Below are 26,545 nucleotides of genomic sequence, written 5' to 3'. Positions count from 1 at the left end.
GGTCTTTCGTTTAAATCATGATGACAAAAATTGAAATAGTGCCGAAAAATGTGCTTTGAAATTTGAAATTTGTCATTTATTGGCTAGATTACATACAACGTAAATTAGTCTAAAAGTGAAATTATGCTTGTTGTGCTCTGGCAACCAAAACGCCGGCGTCTCTCCATTCAGAATATTGAAATTGTTACGCAGCGAACCCGCAATGTGTTTGTATGATTTCCAATGTGAAGTCAAAATTGAAGCTCCCCCCACCATCGGAGAATTTCTACACCCTTCAGAATGGTCGATAAAAAATTCACTCTTTACATTTTTGTAAATGGGTTGCTGCATATATCGTCTGATAATAACATTGTCAATCTGCGGTTTTGCCTGATCAGAAAACTACACAAAATATCAAACAAAATATAGACATAGATAGATAGATAGATAGATAGATAGATAGATAGATAGATAGATAGATAGATAGATAGATAGATAGATACATAGATACATACATACATACATACATACATACATACATACATACATGTCTATGTATGTCTCTGCATGCGTGAATGTGTCTATGCATGAGTATGCTAAGTCGTTATGAGTGCGTTACACTTCAAGCGATGAAGTCCTGATTTCTACTTAAAAATTATAATATCCTTAGTATTTTCACCGTATATAAATGTGTATGGAGCATATGCATACTTATAATGTGAATGAATTGTACCAAAATTATGCTAGATCAGTCCAGGACAGAAGTGGATATGACGCCTCCATAAAAACCATCGAAATAGGCATTGTTAATGCCCGGATGTGTGTGTGTGCGGGGGGGGGGGGGGGGTGTTGGTTATCTTTAGAGATGATATCAGGATTGACTTGAAAGAAACACCGCTTGCCTTTTTTGAGCTCAAATGTTTAAAGCCCATGAGGCTTCAAACCTGCGCGTTTCGGACCGACCAGACTGTGTATCACATACCCATAAAATGAAAAAGATGTAGTGCCTATATCTTATTTTTTTCCATTGGTAACTCGAATCAGTAGAAAATCCATTACTTCACTCTATTTGTAACATCAGATCCACTGTTTGAGCTTAACGTGCACCTCGAACCATTTACCAAACATCATATATCGCTGTGTAGCCGCCGGCAAAAGAGCAATATGTTTTCGAAATAACGGAACGTATTTGCTAAAATATGGGTTTTTGTTGAAATTACAAAGATGGAAGGTGGTTTTAGACTGTTAATCAGTGTCATTTCTCAATACTTTTATTTTTCGTTTGTTCTGTACATTTTCCACAGTGTAGACAAAGTTAGTAAATGTGGGCAAATGTCGTTGAAAAAAAACCGAGCAAAATAAAGTATATGAGACAGCCAGCGGCAAAGAACTTGTCTTCGGCGTCCTTTGTCTGTGCTTTACAGCCATTGTGACGTTTGTCGGTTGACAGCAGCAAAACTTCACCGACTCTATTAAGAGGTAAGTTACAGAAAATCACAGTGAGTATACAAGTGATGGCAAATTAGATCTATTTTGATTAGATCTATTAATGGAAAACGCATTGAAATTATTACAAAATATGTGAAAAAGAGAAGATTTTAACCAGTGCGTTGTCGTCGATAGCTTCGAAATAATTATTCACAGTCGGTAATGTCAACTCGTGTGCAAAAAAACCCAAAAACAAAAAAAAACAAAAACCCCAAACAAAACAAACAACCCCCCCCCCCCAAAAAAAACCAAAACCCAACGGCACAAGATCTTTCCTTTTGCACTCCATGGAATTATTCATCCCCCGGGAAGTAGAAAACTGTAAGAGAATACAACTCCTGTTTTAATGGGCATTGCAGGTGAAACGGCACACTTGAACGTGGGGATTTCAATCTGACGAAAGCAAAGGGCTTTTTAAAGAGAGCAAGTTGTCGCCATGACGAGATGTTGGGTGGCTGTGACCCAGATTAGCAGATGTTGATGTAATGTCGATTTCATACAGGTATAATGAATGAGGTGACTTGAATCTACAAACGCGACAATGATGAATCTTTTATTGGTGGTCGTGAAACGTCCATTTATAACGATTTAGTGTCGGATATGATGAAAGTGTCTCATAAGTACAATTTCAAGTGCGCAGTAACAGTATAGAAACTCATGTGCGAGATATTGTGTGGTAAATATTCAACTTGCGTTGTTGGGTAAACACAATGAACCTTAGGCGTTCCCCGAAATAACGATTTGGTTATATTTACGAGCTATTCTAGTGTGCACTTGCACTTTTCATCGGGGTGGATGTCGTAAACAGTGATATCCTCCCTCTGCATATCGCTCAATTGAGTCTTGTACGTTCATGTACATAACGAATCACTACGGGGTGGATTCGAAGTGCTTTGTGGAGCCGAGAACACCCTCGTGATTTTTGCGTGTTGTGTATTCAGCTTGGATTCTCGAGTGAACTGAACGCACGATCGGAATGTAAATGAAAGTCAGGCGACATGTTTGGAAATACATAAAAAAGGTTCGTAACGTCAAACCTATTTGCCAGAGGACACAAGGTTCTTACCAATTTCTATACATTGCTATAATCACCATTATGTTGAGTAAATTTAGATTTATACGACAAGTATCAAGGCGAATTAAATCTACACAATTGCAATCATTCATAGACGTGTTATGGCATTCCGTAACGAGTAATGGTACTCTGCCAATTCAACAACAAATGACTGAATCAGTTTGAACTGTTTCCATAGTAACCACCCCAGCGGTAGTAACAATTGTTATCCCCTGATTTCCCAAATCGAAAACGTACAAATCCATCATACATATTCATAAGTAACATGTTGCATGTCCATTTGTTCCAATGCACCCAGGTGAGAGACGCGCATTCACCATAAATCATACTCATTTTCATAGAGAGTATTGCGGACTTTGAAACAGTAGTAGCAGTGGTAAAGCCCTGGCCGTTATTTTCATGACAACGTTGGTTAACGAAGTGCATTCAGATCCAACATCTGTGAGGAACACCAACCATAGAACTAATAAAATCGTAGCTCTGTGATGGAGGGAATGGTGGGTTAGAAATTGCGGCCGATGCATTGCTGTAAAAATTGCAAACTGGACAACGCTTATATGTGTTGAAATTATCGCCACGTTACAGTGATGTCATTTATTTAAGGTATATGTTTTTGTCGTGACCTGGACATTAAAATTGTATCCTTATTTAAAAACCCCATTGTGAAGAGAGACTAAAGCATTGCATAAATATGGAAGAGACAGTAACTATACGAAACACAATATGTCATATATTGGACACATATTGGATCCAACCGCATAAAAAAACAAAAGTGACATGCATGCGGTTTGCACCCTTCCGTCTCGTTTGAGAGAGAGAGAGAGAGAGAGAGAGAGAGAGAGAGAGAGATTTTGGAGGTTGGTAGGAACAGGAAACGAGCTGTAAACTACACTAGTGACGTGGCATTCATCGTACCCGTGTATACTTTTCCGTTATTTACATAGGAGGAGAATTTTACAGTTTTTCTATTTAGATTGACTTAATCTCCAGGCGAAGGTGCGGCGCTTAATGATATCAGTCAAAATGGCACATCACAAGAAAGTAAAAGTGGGAAAATATCATAGTGTATAACATGAAGCAAGTGAGGCCTTGTGATATCTAATGTCTATCTGGCATGTTTTCAAGTACAGACAAGCGCAATTTCTTGGAGAAGTGAAATCTTTGTTCTCAACGGTATCACCTCTATGTTTTTGAAATAAAATGACGCCAGGTATGTTTCTTTTTCTACTTCTTCGCCACTCTACATTGCCCTTGGCAAAAGATTAGCAAGATTATGTTACATATCGATTTGGAACACACGTTGCGACATCAGACGAAAATAGATTCTATTGACCCTCTATCAGCCTCTTTGACAGCTCTTTAAATCATTAACATCCGTCCTAATTTTGGTATATGAAGTTGTTCAAATACACATATCGCACGTGACAAGTAACATTGATAACAGGCGCAGATGGCACAATATATGCACCCTCGTGTTTCAGGGTTCGCATCACTCCTACATTCAACTACACGGTTTCAAAAAGCAACAAAAATAAAATTCAAATTGTCCGCCGTATTCTTTCTCCAACCTCTGAAACGAAGTGTAACGTTAACATTACGTTTGCCGCCAGCGACTTGTGCAAGCACTCCCAACGATGGCATCTTGAAATACTAATAACTTAGCATTTACCATTTTGATAACGCTTCATGATAAAAGGTAAGCATATCAAGCCAAAAAGTACAAGAACATTAAAAATTGGTTATCTAACCTATGAGTTAGATAAAAAACCAGGTTATCAGGCAGATTACATTCTCCTTAACGGCACAACTGTTAAGTTATAGGCACCGCCCCCTCACCAATGAAAACAAAGTAACACCTGGAAATAAATGTATGGCTTCACATACTTTACACGGAACAGGAGAAGGGAATGAGGAACTAAACCTTTCACTTGTAAAAACTCTGTCGAGTTCAAACGTTGATACCTCAGCTCAGCCAAGCATCATCTGAGGAACGTCGGCCTATTTTGGTAACGCTGTGGAATACGGGCTAAATATTTGCTCAACAGACGCAAGAGAGGGAATTCAAAACGCTTTCAGAAAGTAGCTTTGGGGGCATTCGGCTCACATAACTGATTAAAAGACTTGTAAAAATCTGGACTGGTGACCATAAATGTTTGGATAGAAATCAGGAACGGTTTCAATTTTTCTCCCACTTGTTTGATAGGGTGTCAAGCTACATGAAATTATGTTTCTGTGAAATTGTTACGTTCATCATGACAGGGCACTTCAGAGATGTTGGTTGACGGTAACGCCACAAAGTGTACAGTGACCGTATTTGCTTATAGGCATATACGATAAGAGCTGTCGGCTAAATCGACTCAAAAATGGGACGATCCTGTTAGAACTGTGTTCAGTGTGAAATTGACCACTCTTGTTAATCGGTTTTCAGAACAGCTGATATCGCGGCCGTTCATAGTGTTTAAAGGATGGAGTAATGTCTTCAGTTTCAGGAAAGGTAAAATATTTAAATTTCCATGTCAGTTTCGATTCTGGCAAAGAGTGTATAAGATTACACCGGGAAAAGTCTAATCAGTCTCTCCATTCCAGACTTTTCCCGCATGGTAGGTGGGACTCTTCTTTTCCATTAATCCTCTTATAATAGTTCCGTGTGGTTATAGCCGAACAAGTTTTTCAACGTTTCTTATCGGGCAAAAAATATATTTTCAAAAATACTCATTCTTTGGAAAGTTTTCACAATCGATAAAATTTACTTGTCTGTAATTTTTGCAATCCAACAATAAAGCGTTCACAAGTCAGAAAGCTTAAAAGACAAACTTTTGATTGGAGCCGTACACTAGCTAGCTATTTGGTGAACACAAAACCATACAAAAGTCTGCTTCTTTTTTCCTCATATTGTCAAATAGATTACAGGAAGGCCAGAGCTCAAAATACTGTATAAGCCTTAATATAGCTGCACACCAAATTGAAATATTGGCCGTCAATCCAGCGTCAATATCTAACAACCATAAGCTAACCTTCAAATGATTTTACGACCAATTTTATAATTTACGATAACCCATGTACAGTAAAATGATGAATTATTTGTTCCAGAATATGTGCACAGTATATAGAAATAATTAAATAAATAAATAAATAAATAAATAAATAAATAAATAAATATATATATATATATATATATATATATATATATATATATATATATATATATATATATATATATATATATATATATATATATATATATATAAGTTTAAGATAGTATATAAGATGAATAATTTATCATTTCAAGCAAAAGCTATATCGGCCTGAAAACAAGACCATTCTCAGTTCTTCACCATCAATATACGACATCATCACTTTAATAGGTCAATTTCATTATTGAGATTCCACGTAACAAGTTTAAAGTATTCTCATGTCAAGTCCAAAAAATTTCCTTCAACACGTCCAGGAAAACTGAGACAAGCTGACAAGCTACTGTACATGGAGACCATAATATCTCCTAAATTATGATTCCCTTTCACGTCGTCGACACATGTTTTGTCAACGACAGTCACTGTGTACCTGCTCTGTGTTGCCCGATGGGTGCGGAAGAATAATCCTCTAGTTTAATGGCCTCGAACATATTCATTTTCAATTCAATTTCCATTAGAGAAATTGAATTTTCTGCTGAGGGTGTCTCTCTGGGTCGGATCAGTCACGTGGAAACACCAGTGTTTACATTTATTAAGACTGCTAGGTCTTCCAAAATGTACACTTCCGCTTGAAGAATTACGGGGACCGCGTAGATACGAATAGAGCCCTATTGCATGAGACTCCGTACCTCAGTAGTTTACCTCGGTTAACAATTGAGGTCAGTGTCATGTGGAAGTATTAAATCTAGCATGTTGTGTTTCGTAATCCTTCATGATCCCGCGATACAAGTTTGTACATGTATCACTCGAAAGAAAAGCTGACTTAGTGGAAATGGCATAGCGCTCAGTGCATCGGTCGACTTGTTGACTAAGTTACCACAAACAGTTACCTGTTCGTTCGACGGGGCACAACACTTTGTGGTGAGCAGCTAGGAATTGTGACAAGGTCAATATATCATGATACATGTGAAACATATCCGTTTGTCAATATACAAGTGCCCCTACAGTGCAGAATATAACAGCCTAATATTAGTATGCAAAAAACCTAAAAGAAAAAAAATGTATTTATGAAGTATACCTTTCGATCGAAGCATTAAAGAGAGCGTTTGTCGCTTATTATTGAACAACTGTTTTAAGGGGATGTGGATTTAACCAAGCGGTTTCTGACTGCTGATGTCTCAGAGCCATACATACATACATACATACATACATACATACATACATACATACATACATACATACATACATACATACATCCATCCATCCATCCATCCATCCATCCATCCATACATACATACATACATACATACATACATACATACATACATACATACATACATACATACATACATACATACATACACATACATACACCTTTTCGTAGCATGTCATGGCACGATCCTGGATGACAATATGGATGAAAATATTAACCTTACCTATTATTAGCCTTCAATACCAAATTAACTCTTAGAATAATCTGACGGTAGAATTAATTTGCCCTAACGCTCAGTGTGTTTTTAGTACTAACACATAACGGTATTATAATAAATGTTAATGTATACAGGGTCGTGAAATTGGAAGTCGTGATTGTTAAAATCAACCATTGATAGACCGTGAATAAAGCTGATCACAGTATAACGAATAAGCATGCCTTTGATAATATAAATTCTTATATAACTATACTATTTCTATCTGTAGTTATATTGGTAAGTTTCATGAGATGTACGCCTGACCTTTCCAGGAAGCGCTCGAACACAAATACCTCCCATACATTTGTGACCTTTAACCGGATCATTTTAAATACGGTTGTGCCCAGAGGCCTGACAATGTGGGATGGCATTGAAAGTATAATTGAAAAATAAAGAGGAATACTGGTGAGGTTACAGGATCTTTGTTCACAGGAAATTATCTATGTTCCACTGAACTAAGAGAGTTATGTATACAAGGAACAGTATGTTTTGTAGCAACGGGTGCAATAAGTACTTTCAAAAAGTAAACAGTTCAGGGCATCTTTCATTACATAGCACTAATGTAATTTTAAATTCGGTAGCATCTATGGCCTTTTTTCAGGCATTTTCAATGATAGATTCCTCGTGTCTTGACATTGTATCTCACTGTTTTGTACACTCGGGCATACATCAACAAAATACTCATGCAATCACTTCTGGAAAAATTGACAAAAAACCCCCAACCAAAACACAAAAACAAACGTTGGCTATATATGACAAGAGGGGATATAAATCTGGGGATCACACATCGCATCGGATTGGTCGATTTGTTTGACGTGACAGTTACGATAAGCGGATCATGTCTCACTTTGAACGATGGGTACGTATTGTGTGCAACATCTGTCGGTAACAGCATATTGCTATAGTTTAAGCTGATAGAGTAAAATGTTATTCCTGGGCCTGTCATGACACGATGCTGGGCTGATCTCTAACCTTACAACGGGAGAAATCGTGTACCAAGCTGCATGCATTGTTTTCATTAAGGTATCTATTTTTGGAGGCCAGTGACAAGCAAAGTGATGTATTTAAAGTGAAATTATGATAGCCTTTTTGTAAATATATATATACATATATATATATATATATATATATATATATATATATATATATATATATATATACACACACACACACACACACACACACCACACACACACACACACACACACACACACATATATATATATATATATATATATATATATATATATATATATATATATATATATATATATATATACGTATACACATATTCATACATACATGCACGTGTTTATACGTGCGTGTGTGTATGTAGAGGGCATCATTTTTGCCATTCATGCTTCTGGTAACACGCCATCACTGAAAGGCTTCAGTGTATTTATACCAAAATTAATGTCTAAGTTATAAACCTACTTGTCTTTAGTCGATTTGTATGGACGTATGGTTTGTAGTGCTCATTTAGTGAATACTTTACTTGGCAGCTATGGTTCAGTGGGATCGCTTTACTTGGGAATATGGTTTCATTCGCTCGTCCGTTCGGAAGGGAATTAATCGTTCACTTCAAATAAAGCATGCCGCAAAAAGTGATTCTTTGCGCCGCATACTTGGTAATACACAATATCCATTTGCTTTGGTAGGATCTGCTTTGCAGGAGCTATAATCTAACCCTTCCTCAAGAAAGTAAATGTATAATTCTTTTTTTCTCACCATATAATTGTACTGTTTCTTGTGTCTGAAGCATTATGCATGCTTGATAAATTTGTTAATTTTACATTGACGACTTACAAGCACACATTATTTAAGAATTTACTTCGTATAACACACAGTTAGTCAAAATAAGAATAAGATTAGATTTCTAAACACTCGATTAATAGCATTTTTAAAGAATTTATAGCAGCAGAACGCCTAATTTGCCGGTGGTTCCCGTGTGCCACCTGAGATGGCTTCACATTAGCGGTGCTCATATACCCGTAAGGGTTGATTCATATGATACAGCATGAACAATCTGTCGTGCTGATGATGGCCAGTGCGGTTGACAAGGTGATGAAACAGTGCTTAACAAGCTTAATAATAAGCTTAAGGATCTGTTGGCAGCCGGCCACTGCGCGAGTCTTACGCATTTTTCACGGTGTACGTACGTACAAGTTCATCATTATATATATGTATATACAACATACTCAAGGATACTCCATTATGGAGTATCCTTTCTTGGGGGTGTTTCTTTAGCTTTGAAATAAAGAAAATGTAATTGAAACTTTTATATGTTGCCACGGGGAGTTAGAAAAGGAAACGCTGTCTCTCATGTGCATTGTCTCCGCCCATTGCCAAGAGATGAGACAGACTGTCACGATTATTAACAACATAGCGTTCAGTAGGCCTAACTGTGGATCAAAAGCACAGGTTGTCATGAGCTGAGTACTTTGAGGTAGATTGCGACTAGGGGATAGATTTTCGGGCTCTCAAACTTTTACAATTCTTTTCTGATCTACCACTTGTTGGGCTTCATTTTAAAGCTCTTGGTGTAAGAAAAATTTTCACCGTCTTAGTTTTTCGAAGATCGAAAATTTTGTTTTCTCCATAGAGTTAACACAGGAGTGGCGGCCATTTTGAACTTCAACTACTAGTATCGGTAAATCTTTGGTAATATGTTTCTCTGGTACCAAAATTTGCACGGCCCGGTGACCCCCGATTTTTGTTCTTGATTTTGAAAGAGAATGGTTGAAATATTCCTTGAGGAAAGTTTGAGCAAAAGTTTAAGTCTTTCACTTTCGAGGCGCATACTACCTTAACACAATCCATGCAGACGTTCGTGTGAGACAATTTACAGGTGTATCATGTACGATAAAACAACAACAGCAGTAGTAGAGACAGCAGCAGCAACAACAACAATAACGACAACAACGACGACGACGACGACGACGACGATGATGATGATGATGATGATGATGATGATGATGATGATGATGATGATGATGATAATGATGATGAAAATGATGATAATGATGGGCTTACCAAAATTTTAGAGCCTCAGATTAGTTCTTGTTGCTTTGTAAAACAGAGGTACAATGCCATTGTCATTCGAAAACAAGTTCAATTGGAATCGTAATATCAAGTGAACAGCCCGAATAAAGTGAAAAATCGATCGAGCACACAATTCTGCTTCCTGAATATCAATGCATTTTCCCCCGAAGTTAACGTTGATAAACCGCGAAATTATACAGACTGTTAAAGCCTACATTCCTTCGAAATAGATCCCGTGGAGATAGGAAACTCTCTAAATTGTGGAAACGTGATCTCCTTCCGAAATCCGTCCGAGGTAGAGAAACAAAAAGAAAGTGATTTTGTTAGAAAGTCCAGATTCGAAACCGAAACATTTGTTTGCGTTGAACCGCATTGTTTTCATGTTATTTTGTGGGAATTTTTACCTCCGAAATATTACTCGAGTCGTCGACGCTTGCAAGCATGCTACAATTTGTGGGAAGTTTTACCTCCGAATGTCACTCAAATCGTCTGTGCTGCACAAAATCTGTAATTTGTGGGAAATATTACCTCCGAAATGTCACTCAAATCGGCTGCTCTGCACAGATGCTGGTGTCATATATCATGATTAAACTCACAGGCAAACATCGAGACCCACACTGACATATTGAACCGAGATAAATTTATAACACTTTGTACTACCGCAGCCTTTTCCCAACCGGCCTCTAGAAAATGCATATTCTATGTGAAAATGATTGAATATTTCCCACAAAAAAAGAGAAGTGACAAGAGCCATTGGTTTAAATTTTATTTACTCCGACTTACAAATGATATCATTGAAGAGCCAATGATTGAATTCAGTCAATTTATTTAGCGTAAAGGCAAAGTTTGACACTTGTAACATAGATACATATATCCAACATAGAAAAAGAAGGAAAGATAGATAGAAAATAGATAGATACATTGTAGATAGATAGATAGATAGATAGACACATACATACATACATACACACATACATACATACATACATACATACATACATACATACATACATACATACATACATACACACACACATACATACATACATACATACATACATACATACATACATACATACATACATACATACAGGTCAAATATATTGAAAGAAATGACATTTAAAGCGATGTTGACATTCGATGATGGGCGGGCATCGTTAATAACGTTATTACGTTCAATGTATCCTGTGGCAATATACAATGAAAGTGGTGGGAATGGCAAATTGGCGGTATCGTTACTGCGGCAGTGTACAGAGCCAAGGAGCAACTTTTTACATGTAACTACTGAAGAGATGAATAATTTGGTTATCATTTGTTTGCACCGGTGCACCTGTTTATTCCTCTTTACAAAGCAAATATCGATATTGCTTTGTTATCTAATTTCCTCTGACAAGCATACGTCACTGCTCTGTCCGACGCCATTCTTTTCATTCAACACGATAAGCAACGCGCACAGCTGTTGCACGAGGCTGCGAAGCACACACACAATATATCCTTCACTTCGGAGGGACCGTGCCTTCACATATAGTCATCAGGCGTGTCGGTGTCTTGTGTACAGATATGACACATACGAAGGCAACATTCTTGCCCGAAAGAAAATCATGTGTACGTCTCCATCCATCATCGCTCCCTTCAGTTTACTGGATCACCTTGATCTCACCAAGGAGTGAGAAATTTGTCATCCGAGCCGTGAAAAGCGCGGACTTCTTCCCCTTCTTCCGGTATATGACATGCAAAACATGCGGAAACCCCTGACAACAGCACGCCCCAGGAAGGACTTCGAGCTGATTGCGTGCACGTCCCCTTGCACTTGGTTTTCACCCCTCAGAAAACCAAGAACAACCTTTGGATTTTAAGGAGTGATTCTCAGTAGCCTTACGGAAAGACATACTCCGTGTATCGTTGCCATGGCGACAGGTTATGTTTGCGCGATATCAAGCGTAAAAAACATAGTGAGATCAATAACATGCCTCTTTGATACGAGGGCGGTAAATCAAAGTATCGTATCAACCAAGTACTGTTGAAAACGCTTGCACTCTTGCATGATGAAACCTGACACTCGTTAAACTCTTTAAAATCATAAGGAAACTTGGTGATAGCTAGAATTGTGTTAAAAACCGAGCACTGCCAATCATGCGTTATCCATCATACCGAGAGCGAGACAAACACTTATTCAAATAAACTCAGGAAATTGGTAACACCCTTCAGTCTCTCTCTCTCTCTCTCTCTCTCTCTCTCTCTCTCTCCGAGGATTAAGAGACAAGAGATTTTAAAATATGTGAAACGTGGGTTTATTGTTGCATCAATGCAGTGAGTACGAGGCTCTTATTTACAAGCGATTTTCTCCATAGCCCTGCTGAACATGGTACGATGCAAGTAAGCAAAGCCCTGCAAAGCAAATTCTGCAATTCAAGTTACGGTCTAAAGTGAAAAATTAGCTTCAGTACAGACGGCATTACCGTCACGTTTTAGAGCTTGCCCTTGGAGCTCAATATGGCAAATAACCTAGCTTTCACCTTGGTCGATTACCATGAGTGAAATTCGATTCTACTTTCTATGACGGTCTGCATGCTGATGCCGCCTCGTTGCTCTTTTCGGAAGCAATATCAATATATTATTGTAATTAGTGTCAAGATAATACTTTTTCTTTTATTTCATTTCAAATTTTCCGCAGTTCATGAGCCATTTACAATCGCTCTCTCTTTATTTACATATTTTTTCAGTCCTACTCTATCCAAAAAGTCATTTACTTGCATCAGTCATGTATTCTCAAACAGGAGAGTACTTAACAGGAAATACCGTCAGGTCTACGTACAGACAAAAATAAGAAAACAAGGACAGATTTTGTGTAATGTCTCGATTTTTTTTTTGCCAGCAGCGGGGTAATGTTTGTCATCCACGCATCGGCTTTATTTACGTGCATGCCGTCGTCGATTTTCAACAAAAAATATTCTTCAGTTTTCATATCATCAACAACCCTCACAACTTGAAAAACACAACAAAAAGAAAACGATTTTGACCCTTGTCACATGATCTGTCCGTTTTGCGATCAAACTCTCTTTAAGGTAGCCTGTGTTGAATTAATTCAGCAACATCGTCGGTCTGAATTTTCTAAATTTTAACCGATGACTTCACTGCGTGTACGTACGATGCCAAGGAAGTCCCGGCACGCACTATGGGACTCGCATTTCCCCCCTCTCATTTAGGCCAATGAACCTGGAGGGTTGCCAGAAAACTCAAGAAACTTTGCAAATACCTCAGTGAAAATAAACACAACGGTTGAATAAATACATGTCACCACTCACAATTAAAGATATGAAACATATGATTCTCTGACACTTTCGCATATAGAAAACCCGACGATAAAAGTGCTGACTCGACATTTTTACCTCCACACTGTCCTATATTTCATATCGGGCGCCGACTCCAATACTTTGTGATAATGAGAATCTGCAAACTGAAAAGCAAAAAGAATGGCAACACTTCCCTTTTTCCGATCTTAAAGAGCAGAACTGTATTTTTAATATTATTCAGATGACACCGGTAGCACATAGTGTCATGAGGATTTTTGAAGGCCCTGTAATATTCAGTGCTTGACTGCTGAATTGTCCGCCAAGGCTAATTACACTTGTTCAATTAGCAAAATGGTGAATTATTGATACAGTCTGTTTTTGCTCATCCATCATCTGAAAGATTAGAACTCAACCTGGAGACATTAATTAGTGACTAGTATTTTTTTCAATTTTTGCGATCAGAGTCTGATTAGAGTCTCCTTCGAAAAAAAAGATCCTGCTCTTCACGCCAGACTTTGTCAAAATATCGCCTAGCTCTCTATGCACCCCTTGCGTATATGTGATTAAGCACTGGTAGGACTTGCATCGCTCATGTAGTACAGCTCATTGAGCTCGATCTTTAATGGTTAGTTTATATCTTGATGAAATATTGCTAAGCATCTGAGGATGCAGAGAGAAGCGAACTTTCATAAAATTCGAATTAATGCTAGTTTTACTCGCCCACTGATTTATTTCCCCGATTCGAGTAATATTTTTGGTCATGAATGACGATGACGTCAATGTAAACGTTAGAATAAGCACCAATAACGCGTAATTGCCTAGCCATTACAGAGACCCAGTGAGACACAGTGTTTGCTCCTACACAGTTGAAAAGACCTACAGGAGCCATTGGGTGGCACGGCTGTGATCATTGCGTAGGATTGGAAAATGATGGAAAACTCGATAGCGGTTAAAATGGAAAGCCACTTGCGCGCACAAGCTCTTGGGTATTGTGGATTTGCACGGAAACCGTTCAGAAATGACGGTTTGCGTAGATATGACAAGTTATTAGCTCATGTGCACTCATCATCCATTGTTCATAATAAGTATCATTAAGTAATTTTCACATTCTGCAGGAAAGTCACTTCAAATTCTATTTCAGGTATTTACTGACTCATTTTCTCTTTCTCTTTTAACGTTGTGTTTTGCCCTCAGTAAGTGGGCCTCGTTCAAAGCGTTTAAACACTCTGACCCCTCGCTTCCATTCAGTGATGACAGGCAAAATTGCGACATTATTCGGGCAGCAAAGTCACTCTTGTGTAACGACAGCAAGGCCTAGAAAAGTGTTCAGTCGTAAGTAATGCCCTCAAGATTAAAATTGCCAGAACGGGATATTATGTGATTCAGAAATATATCACTTTTTTTAGCGAATCAATATATTGATAAGAGTCGACACACGCAAGGTCAACGACAACCAGTTCCCATGACAACGTGGAGTAGCCGCTTTGAAGTTTTCAATGGGCAAGAATAAGGTCTAACATTCGAAATGCATGCCGCCTATGAAGAGCTATTTTGCTAAGGCTCTTATGTCAGTATTTGATCTGCATTTTTACGGCCGATATAATTGTACAGTCACGCTGTCACCGATCACATTTGAGAGCATTGAGGAGCGCAGTCCCATTCGGAAACGACGCTGAAATGTGTCACTGATAGTTGCGGAAAATGACAGTAATAAGGTAAAATTGCTTATGGGGATGCGCATCGCGGCTAAAGGTGTGACATTTAATAGCTCACTTTGCATTACATCAGCAGTACACAGGTAGTAACCACTGACCGCATGACACGCTCCAGCTTTGGCGAGTCGCCGAGATTTGTGGAGCGGGTGGAAGTATGGGACTGATACAAGACATTCCATTGCATTCCATTGATTGAGTGCTGCATTTCATCGATCCGTGTCCTTCCATACATTGCCACTGGTCTTCCACAACCGTTTTTTAAGAATCTTGTCACGATGCCCCGTATATAAGCGCAAATGTACTTTTTGACTCCAATAAACTACCTCGTTTCCGACACCGATATCGTCGTTAATGAGAGGGTGGCGAGGGGGGTCACAGGATTTGTGAACCCGGTTTAACGTTGTAAGAGACAAATAAACTTTAAGCGCAGGGTAGTAGTATAATATATATCGCTTCCCTTCCAATCAAGATGAAGCCTTCAGTGCGGTTTTCTTTTATTGCTGGAATATCTGCTATGGTGGAAGTCACTTAAAAACGATTTCAATTCAATTTGTCTTCAGTGCCTTCTGGGGGCAGATCACCGATTTGGGTTTGACGTCACCGGTAAAATTAAGACGTTGTGACTATTGCGGTTTCTGTGCTCGTGATGACTGTCTATTCTCTGACTTGACAGAATTAGTGTAAATAAAACCACCCGATTTCGATGATGCCCGGCACCATGTAGAGCACTAACATTCATTACACTCGCGCACCGAAAGACGTGAGACCTGTAATTATGGGTAAACCTGGACGGACACATGATCCAAAAAAGCCATACCGTACACAAAAGGAGGAAAACGGCAACATTCAATTGAATATGCGTTTAAAAATGTATTATTATTTCGCAAAGCCATCCATCGCTTGCCAACAGTCATCACCAGGGGAAAATTGAGTGGACCCCACGGTGATTTTGCCCATGTTACAACCATAAATTTACAGCATGCTGATATGGAAGTAATTTGGAAGCATAATTGATATTCTTACGTACGCCTATTTTAGACAACTTTCTCGATATCTTTCCGGGAACATTATTGATGAATGCGACAGATCAGATGGGCGCTCATTATCGAACTCACCCTCGTTACCGTAAGCGCTCTCTCAGTTAATATCCGCGTTAAATTTCAACTTTTGTTACGTTTACCAACCAAACAGTGAGTTGCACTTCCACAAGCATAACTAATCACCTATTTGTGTGTGTTGGAGGGTGTGTGTGTGTGTGTGTGTGTGTGTGGTGTGTGTGTGTGTGTGTGTGTATGTATGCATATATATATATATATATATATATATATATATATATATATATATATATATATATATATATATATATAGATATATATATATTAAGACTTGTTACCATATAAATTGCCGAGGCAATTTTTGCTTTTATTAAAATTCCAGCCAATCTTCTTCCTGTACGCGTGTAAATAAGATTGATGAGGCTTTCTGTAGCCGCCATATATCAACTTGCGGCATGTCATGTCTAGCGAACGCTATGCCGATCAAGTATGATTAAATGCTAATTAACAAGTTCAATGTGAATGTGCATCAGTGAGACGAGTCCATTTAAAAGCCCATTCCACGCCATAGTAGCGTGCCAAGGTTACCCTGCACAAAGAATACGCCGTGCCTAGCATATGCAGATAATGTCAAGCAGCAAATTGCCCGGCGTGACATCCTATTTAATCGCTCGAACTTCGTTGTCGAACCATGAGTGGATGATGAAGATAGATTCGCGGATTAAGCCGACCAGGTGTGTTTAGGGGTCATCGAACTCAGAGTGCGTTCACACAACACTGGAGAAATAAGAAAACGAACGAATGATACAATATGATAAATCGCATGAGCTTGAATCCTTTACATGTCTCATGCAGTATCATATGTCAAAATTGATACGTAATGGCGCCCTCTCTATACATGCTATAAACTCCTCGATATGTGCCCGCCAACATGAACGGGCCGTTCTTGCAATAAGTGATCGAAAAGGACGGCTTTTTTATTGATGCTATGATGACAAGCATCAGATGATGGACTTTGAGTAGGGCATTTCGATCTCTATACAGATATTTGAAAAAAAATGAAAAAGGCGGTTTTCAGCTCTGTAGCTCCGTTACTACCAACGAACTTACATTTTACACGATGCCACACAATTGTTAATGCTTTAACACTAACCACACTCTGGATAAATATTACAATAGAGCAACATGTTGAATATTCAGCAATATTACAACTTTGCCGATTGCAAGTTGACACTGACAATTGTAATATTTTTAGAGACGCGCGAGTTTCCTTGAAACATCATCACATTTTATTGTTTTTTGACACTGGGTAGGGCAAAGTAACATTTGTCAATTGCCAGGGCCGTAAGTGACCAACCATACTGTAAATCTGACACTCCCTTGATTTAGAAATTGCCTCAGGTACGGTTTTTCTGACTCTCAAATTCTTACAATTCCTTCCTTGTCTGTTACTTACTTGGAGTTGTTATGAAGCCGGTAACGTACATTAAGTTTCCACGGCCTTTTATTGTCATTTGGGACGATGAAACCTTTAATTTCCATATGGGAGTTAGCAGTGAATATTGTTGCCATATTGAATTTGCAATATTGGTAATTTAAAGGTTGCTTATGTCTTCTCTGGTTCTGAATGTCGTACAGTGACCCCTGAATTTTAATCCTGACTATGAGAAAGAATGGTGTAAAGTTTCCGTCATAAAACTTTGAGCAATTAAGTGTCAAGGCACCTGTTTTCTCAACAAAGAGAACACAAATTTACTTTATTTAGAGCTCTTGCACCTTGTACACAATAGTAGTTTTAATCATAAATGTATGGGTGAAAAAGTACTTACATTTCCAATGGCTCAATTTTTTTATGATATGGACTTATCCATACGGTAAAATGATCCACATGACTTTTTTATTACTGCTACCATCTAGCTACACATTCTAACTCATAACTTCGCATGCACTTTCCCTTACACCAGGAAACTCAGATTTCAACAGTACACCACATCAAGTAAGTCTGATTTCCTATCTACTAGATTTCCACTCTGACGTATAAACAATGCAGCATCAACTGGAAATGGCTGCCAATATTTTTGCTTCCCTTACAGGCACAGAGAACAGCCAGAACAACATCCACTGGTTAGCTTTCCAATTTCTGAAATAAATTACTGGTACAAAAAACCATAGAAGTATTGTTCGCAACGCTAAAAACGGAGGTAACCTTGAGTCATGCTGGGACCTTGCAGTAACAATGGCCTCATATGCTATTTGGGGCTTTCCAGTGAGAACACTTTTGAATGTCCACAAAAACCAGATACCAGCAAGAATTAATAATGCTGTCAACAGGAGCAGATATGTTATTCTGCTGTGACGCCATTTTATTTCAAATGGAGTTACTATATATGCCCTTTGTACACCTTCTTCACAGTTTTGACATCGCAAACAAAGAGAGTATTATTCACCCCAGTTACTTCACCCATACCTGTATATTTTCTGAATTATGTTATTTTACGGCCTTCAGTGCCGAGGTAAATAAAACTGAACAAACGATGCTCGGCTTTTTTATGACTTTCCACATTTAGCAACATGGCCCGTATGTTCCCTTTGCGTAGAGTTGTGTGTCTTTTGAAAATTTCAAGCTTGAATGACACTCTGATGGTCTAAATATTGTGCAGCACTGTGGACAGACAGACTGACTGACTGACTGTTAGCATTGTGAGTGGTCAGCATGTATGACCAACATGTATTGTAGAATTTAACCTGTACACTTTTTATGAATTCAATTCTTCTCTTAGGCTGTTTACCACTAATTTTACATTTATTCATTTATATTTTTAAAAAATGGCCAAATCATTTCTTTAATAATGTATTGTTACAGTATCAAACATGCACCAGTGTTTTAAAGTTTACACTTTGATCACTTTTTCTTCATGATATGGCTGCAGTCGTACTTTCCTCTAATAATGGTGTGTTTTACTCCGGGCAAGTCCTGTGTTCTACCGCCCTCTACCAGGACAATGTTATGCTCTTGCAAGTTGTGTCCCTCGCCGGGTATGAAAGCAATCACTTCCTTGCCATTGGAGAGTCGCACTTTGGCACACTTGCGATTGGCAGAGTTGGGCTTCTTAGGCTTGCGAATCAATGTCTTCAGCACCACCCCCCTGAGCTGGGGTCGTTTGTCCATTGCATGTTTGGCGTGAGGGTTTTCCTTCTTCTTGAATGGTCCCCTGCGGTGCAGCTGGTTTACTGAGATTCCCCGCACAGGCTGTGATTGGGCTGTTGGGTGGAGGCCAGTAGGCGGCTTTGATGGCAAGGCAGGTACCACGCCTGGAAAAATTTCAGCAAGAACGGAAAAAAAAAATTTTAAGTGTGGGTAAAATGTGAAAATTTGAGATTAAAAATATATATATATCCAAGTTTTGTACTTGCATACATGTCTTGTAACTATCGTGCCTCACCAGTCACGCTCATCTTTTAAACCAAGTTCACACCACAAAATTAAAATTTCAAGAATGCATCTTTCCTCTTCTCTTAAAGTTTGAGTCACGGTGAAAGAGAAATTAAAGGCCCCCTAGCTGTGTCTTTTAGCATTATTTCTATAATTCAAGCAATAATAAGTTTTTGAGAATGTACTAATTTAGGTGTGTGTATACACTTATTATTAATTACCCACTGGGACTGTATATGCAATTTTGAACAAGATAATGATTACACTGTGATTAAATGTTTGCCCAAACGTTTAATCGCAGCGCCATGTGGAAAAGAAAAAAACTGTGGATACTGTGCATATCTGCACTGAAATCTTCACATAAACTGCACATAGTAGTCCAATGTAATGCATAGGGTAAATGTTTTCAACTGTGACATTGTATGTTCTGTTTCTTTTGTATTATTACCAATTTTTGAAAATGGTGAGAAATCAAAATGACCATGAAAATTTGAATTTGTCAAATGTTTCACAAGGGAATGGTTTTCTAACGCAACAAAAGCCCATATCCCTTCAGAGGGTAGAATTCAGAGAAAACCAGGAGAGAATAGGAAGACATTTTGAGGTCAACAAATTCAAGAGTTACAGGTAGTGGGGCATTAATATAACTGGAGTGACACTTAGTGAGACTCACAACGCAACGAACTGTTAAACAGCTAATATGTATGTCAAAACTTGATCCTTTTCTTGTTTCTGTGAAAGATACTGGTATGAGGTGATCAAAAACGGTGGAACAATTTACCCCATTTTTTTCCTCAAATTATATTTATAGATACCACCCGTTTCCACATCACTGGGAAGTGTTTTGATGTACAAGTAGCAGAAGTTTGTTCCGTTGTGCTGAGTTAAAAATACTGAATGACCTTACAGCCATAATTGCACTGGTGAAAAATCCACAATCCACATAAATGAAGTATGTTACACTGTGCAGGCCATCAGGCTATCATTTCATAACCATATTGTAACGGACTACTGTCACATCAAAGAGCATGAAACTTACATTACAGACCTTATTAATTTGTACTTTAAATGGTTTTATAAAATATCACAAAATGTCCACAGCATATGTACTTAACTGAATGGTGCTTTACATAATTTTTTATATAGTATTAGAAATATGAGTCTAAATGGTAAAAGTTGTCATAACAGTTTTGACGTTTTCCTGAAGACTGTCAAAAGTCTGATGTGCCTTTGGTTGTTTGCACTGGCATCCTCACCGGTTCAAACAAAGCTAACTCTGATTTCAGTACACATAGTATCATTAATGAATTTTGTTGTCATACATTTGTTATTATGCTGGATTTCATCATGATCAAGTGCAGAAGGCACTGGGGACAACGATAGCTTGCTGGATCCTCCACACAACTGCATTGAAAATCTAATGGTAGACGTAAAGTATGCCAATGCAATTGGAAATCATGGTTCACAAGCTTCCTAAAGAAGATAGGATGGAAGAGTCCAAACAAGTGGTAAATAAATGAATGAACGCATCCGGTTGGTTGAATGATAGAAACTAGAAAACTCTATCAATGTTTGGGAATTATCAGACAGGCATTACATACTTCAAGGATGCTTGCCATGATAGTTATTTTGTTTGCTCCAAGTATTTGCCAGCGTGTTTGCCAAGGTTTGGGTAAATGGTTGGGTAACCCCTGTACCATTTCTGTTGTCTCTTTATATAACTGCATTGACACACAGAGGTGAATCCTCTTGATGGCTGGAGAGCCAATGTGAAAATTTACCTTGGTACTGGACTTAACCCTTTGAGCGCCAAAGTCAATTTTTGTTGCCTTTAGAAAATATACTCCAGTCAATTTTTTTCAGATTTTCGTCAAAAGTTTGATAACAAACTGTACCAAATGAAATTTGATGTCCATTTGGTCCAAAATTATCAAAAAATTACAGAAAAATTCATTAAAATTGGTAAAAATATTGCACTAAAATTTTGGTGGGAATGATTACAGCACTCAAAGGGTTAACCATGAACATGATTTTTCTAATGTAGTACTCTTGTGTGTGAATTTGTAGCATACTGTGAATGTCATCGATGACCATGATGGTTTGAGTAGAGGTCAATGTTAATGAGACACAAATTTGAAAATAAGTTTTTTGAAAGGAGAAAATAGATGATCACAGTCATTTTATATGTAACATTTAGCAGCTAGATAAAAGACTTGCCGCTCACTCAAAAGAGCTACATCCCCCCCACAATCATTCGCATCACCACATCTTTCACATGCCAGTCATGGTTGACAAAATGCAGTCATCCATTTTGCTAACATTACATAGAACATACAGTACGATAATTTAGCATTCAAGATAACTGAGCTCAACAAAAAGCAAAAGACTGTTGCGAAGATGTTTTAATGATGGTACATAGGAACTTGTGTGGACCTGGTTTTCTGACTGTATCTAAAATGTAAAACATATTATACCATGTGAAATGTACCCAAAACAGCAGCTGTGAAATAAACCTACTTTAAAAAGTTTGTTTGGCATTTATCCATCTCAGGCCTCATGGGATATATACAATATGGCGTGGCGTCAGTGTAGGAAGGTCGTAACTGCAAATATGAGAATTTAACAGGTGTGCCAGAAAAAGTAAATTTTTTAATACAAGAATCCGCAATCTAAATACCAAACATGTTCTTATGAATATTGTAGAATGGTTCTACCCAAACATTTTTACTCTGTTTGAATTTAAAAGCTAATGTACTATATCATTTCTGATCACTTTTGCCAAAATGACAGTTATAATCCTCTTGTACTGACATGACAATGGGCCATACGTGGACAAAGAAAATCATATCATATTCTGATTGCAGTGATTTTATCTTTAGTTATATTTGTCCATTTAAATCACATAGACAGCAGTTATTTACTTCGGACAAAGTTGACCTTAACTGACCTGACATGACCCCAGCCTACCAACATTCACATGTACCGGTGGCAGTGGTCTGTGTGAGGGCGCTATCACACTACTGCTGCAAAGAAATGCTGCAGATTGGTTGCACAATCTCAACAATAACCTCTCATACAAACAATTTTCAGCAGTTCCAATTATTTCAATAACGTTACAATTTCATTAAGAATTACTAATAATATCATGTGAGACTCTGCAATTTGTAGTGGTCTCCCAGGTTAGGAAGCAGATTTGAAATTGGTACTACATTATGTACAGTGTACATGAAGCTTAGCACTGTAAAAATTGACATTGCACAAGCCCCAGTCAACAGTCCACATTTCACCCTCATGCTGACTTCATATACCTGTACATATATATATAGATTAGATACATATTCACAAGACTATGTATGAGCAATTTCAAGCACTTCCTATCAAGTCTAAAAGTTCTATGCGTGGCTGTTGTTGTAGCTTGTCGTCAAAACCATAAATTCATACGAATCAGTTCTGAAATAGCGTTGATCGCAATTTCAGGTTTGTTACTAAATATAGCTGCACGCGTGCGACTTTCGGACAACGCAGCCTTAAATTTGGACAAACTTTGTTGCTGCATGCGTGGCTGTTGTTGTAGCTTTCGGACAACGCAGCCTTAAATTTGGACAAACTTTGTTGCTGCATGTGTGGCTGTTGTTGTAGCTTGTCGTCAAAACCATAAATTCATACGAATCTAAAAGTTCTGAAATAGCGTTGATCGCAATTTCAGGTTTGTTACTAAATATAGCTGCACGCGTGCGACTTTCGGACAACGCAGCCTTAAATTTGGACAAACTTTGTTGCTGCATGTGTGGCTGTTGTTGTAGCTTGTCGTCAAAACCATAAATTCATACGAATCAGTTTGACTTTTTGTAGCAATTGTAACACTAGCAGATTTACTTTTCATCGTTTATGCTGAAAATGTGGACAAATATTAATTTTATGCATATTAATGAGAGAAAATGTGACGTCATTTGCAATCAGCGCTATTGTGTGTTAGAGGTAAAACTGGATGCAAGTATTGCAGTTGGCATTGGTGGTTAGCTTTCATATGAACTAGCTACATAGGGAGAGTCATTGTCTTTGTTAAAGGACCAGCAGCTGTAACTATGATAATTTTTCTTTTCACTATTTTTGTTTTTAATGACGACTACAATCTCCAAAAAAGCATATTGAGGTACAAACTTTTTTAGCTTGTCGATTCAATCTATATATTGTGCAGACTGCATTGTTACTGTTTACAAGAGAATTTCGGTCATGACTAGAATTCAAATTTAAAAAAGTTAGAGTGCATTTTACAAAATACTGTGTTGACAAACTAAATAGAGGGTGCTTCAACATACTTTGGAGAGTAGAATACGTTAGACTTGCGGTTGACGTATAAAAGAAAAATAATGAAAAAAAATCATCTCGAGTTTCAGCTACTGGCCCTTACATTATTTTATCAGTTGTGGTTCATGGAGTTTTGTTCCTTGTTCTGTAAAACTGTCATTAAAAGATTTGATCTCACAGTCGCAATGCACAATGACACACCAATATAATAATGGCATCTCACCAATAATATGCCCTTGGATATGCAAACATGGTGGAAACTGATCAAGTTCTTAAAAGATTAAAAGTTACCTGTTCTGGTACTGGACAACCATGCTGTTCTTGCCATGTTGAAGACTAGTGACCTGAGGGACTGCATTGTGTCTTGAACCTTTTAGTTTCCTCTATATAACTTACTTAAAAAAATTGTTCCTATGAGTGACAAGAAAGGGGGGGAAAAAAGAGAAATATTTTGTACTTTGAAACACTTTTGGGATTTGATACAGTTTCATACACAACACAAGAGAAATTGACTTTCTTTTCAAACTCTATGATCTAAGTTCATTCCTGGACAGAAGTAAATGGTTCATTAAAGTTAATTCTCATCTCTGGGATTTTGCAAAGCAAGTTTATGCTTCAAAGGTGGTGCTAGGAAATAGCAAAGATAATCATCCATAGATATGCAACTTCAGTACAGTTGAGGAACATTGATCATATCATTATGTTCTATTGTGATAGCAGTTCAGTTTTAATATTGACTGCTGTAGCATTCTTGCTATTATAATTACATACAACATGGAGTATCACTTCTAGCAACAAGGCTTCATGGTTGCAGTCTAGTTCAATGTTTTTTGTATGCTGTGTATACTACGTGTCTAACCACAGCTTGCAACACAGAGAACTAAGCCAGCTGCAATAAATGTAGCCCTTGGGCTGTGTGCTGGCTTTTTCATATTGGTTGCTATTGGGCCGGCCAATAGGGCAACAATTCCTGATTATTTATACCTGTACATTTGAACAGCAGATCTGCTATGCACAGAAAAGGTCACACGAGCAGCAAATCTCCCCTTACCTCATGGAAATATCACCATAGTCTTGCTTTCTGGTCATAAGCGAATCCATCTATGCCATTCAAATTCTTGACAGTCACACATTAGACTGAAAAACGACAGTTACACTTGGCAATCTCATCTTGTTCAAGATGACGATTGATTTAGATGACAATGTCAGTCAAAGTTATTTAACTGTCACCTTTCAGTCTTTTGTATCACTGCTCTGTCCACCATTTGGTTTGCATTGATAATATCACTTATGACCAGAAATCAAGACTACGGTGAAATTTTCATTAGGTATAAAGGGACGATTTGCTGCCTGTGTGATGCTACACTTTCTCTGCACAGTCTGATTTGCTGTGCTACAGGAATTGTAGCCCTTAAACAGTTGTTGGAACTGTGCCTGTGTGAGCTTCTTATTTACAAACAATGTATTTTGTGCACGATATCTAGATGCACCTCATCATCATAGCTGCAACATTTTATACAATGCAGATTATGACAGACAAGTTTTAACTTTCATTACTCACCATCATACCTTGGATACAGTGTTTACATTGGTTGTATGGGTCCCATACGACCTTTGAACGCAGTTCCGATGACTGTATCCCTTTAAACTGGTGTGACAACAACCAACATGAAAGAAGTCAGTGCACAGCCCCTGGGCTATGATTGTTGCAGCTGAGAACTTAATTACTTCGTAATCTGGCTGTTGTTGTTGATATGCATATGTTCTCATTTGCTAACAAAATGGACGAACACTTAGTTGTTTCACAGTCCGTCCACAAACGAGGGACTGTGGTTGTTTCAATCATATTGTCATTTTAAAAACATGCAGAAAATCAATTAATAATCAATGGAATTCCACCACTACAATTTTGAAATGGTTGAGAAGTGTGTACACTGTACACATTATCTCACCTTTGTCTCTACCCACAGGTGCCTGGAAATGTCAGTGTAGTATACATAGAAAGAACCCTTCTCTCTATGTATACTACTACACTGGCATTTCCAGGCACTTGTGCCTCTCCTAGTACTTCAAAATCATAGCTGTGGAAATTGGAATCCCTTTGATTATATTTATTAATTATGTTTTCCATGTTTTGGCACCGACATCAATATGGTTGAAATAGTAACTTTGTGTTCTGAAATTTCATTAGTAAATAACAGCATTAACATAAATAACAGCAACAACCAGATTACTAAGTTCCCTGTGCTTGTGACAACAAACCAGCGCGAATTGCTGTGGAGGGGTGGAGGTCCTAGGGACAGTGGTTTAGGGTTAGGGATTTCTCGTGTGATTTGGTTCCTAACGTTAGATAAATAAAAGCAATGAATCAAACTTCTTTGTCAAAAGACTGTCACTTACGTGTATATCACGGAACAATTCCCTTCCTTACATTATTTACCAATGCTCACGAAGATTTCATGTGCCGCAGCTCGTAATAAGTATGTTCAGCATTCCTGTTATAACACATGTGCATGTGCATGGATTACTATTAACAGCGCCCTCTTTCAATGCAACT

General features: G+C 38.0%; 1 protein-coding gene across 2 annotated transcripts in view; it reads right to left on the bottom strand.

The window, feature by feature from the left end:
- Positions 1-26,535, bottom strand: part of LOC139150144 (small ribosomal subunit protein uS12m-like) — a 629,842-nt gene extending 603,307 nt beyond the window's left edge. Inside the window, exons 1-3 of one of the 2 annotated variants that reach the window (XR_011556199.1) lie at positions 26,389-26,533; positions 24,280-24,399; positions 19,065-19,559 (exon numbers count right to left, since the gene is read on the bottom strand). Coding sequence is in view for 1 of the 2 variants with exons in the window: in XM_070722327.1 (XP_070578428.1) it covers positions 19,150-19,559; positions 24,280-24,346 (477 nt within the window). In the remaining variant the exon portion in view is untranslated. Of the gene's footprint in view, positions 1-18,585; positions 19,560-24,279; positions 24,400-26,388 lie in introns of those variants that run through there. The other variant, XM_070722327.1, reaches the window with a different exon arrangement.
- Positions 26,536-26,545: the final 10 nt, after the last annotated feature.

Source organism: Ptychodera flava, chromosome 14 (assembly GCF_041260155.1).
Source record: "Ptychodera flava strain L36383 chromosome 14, AS_Pfla_20210202, whole genome shotgun sequence".
NCBI lineage: Eukaryota > Metazoa > Hemichordata > Enteropneusta > Ptychoderidae > Ptychodera > Ptychodera flava.
Note: the sequence above shows the minus strand (reverse complement) of the source record. Positions and strands in the feature narration are given on the sequence as shown.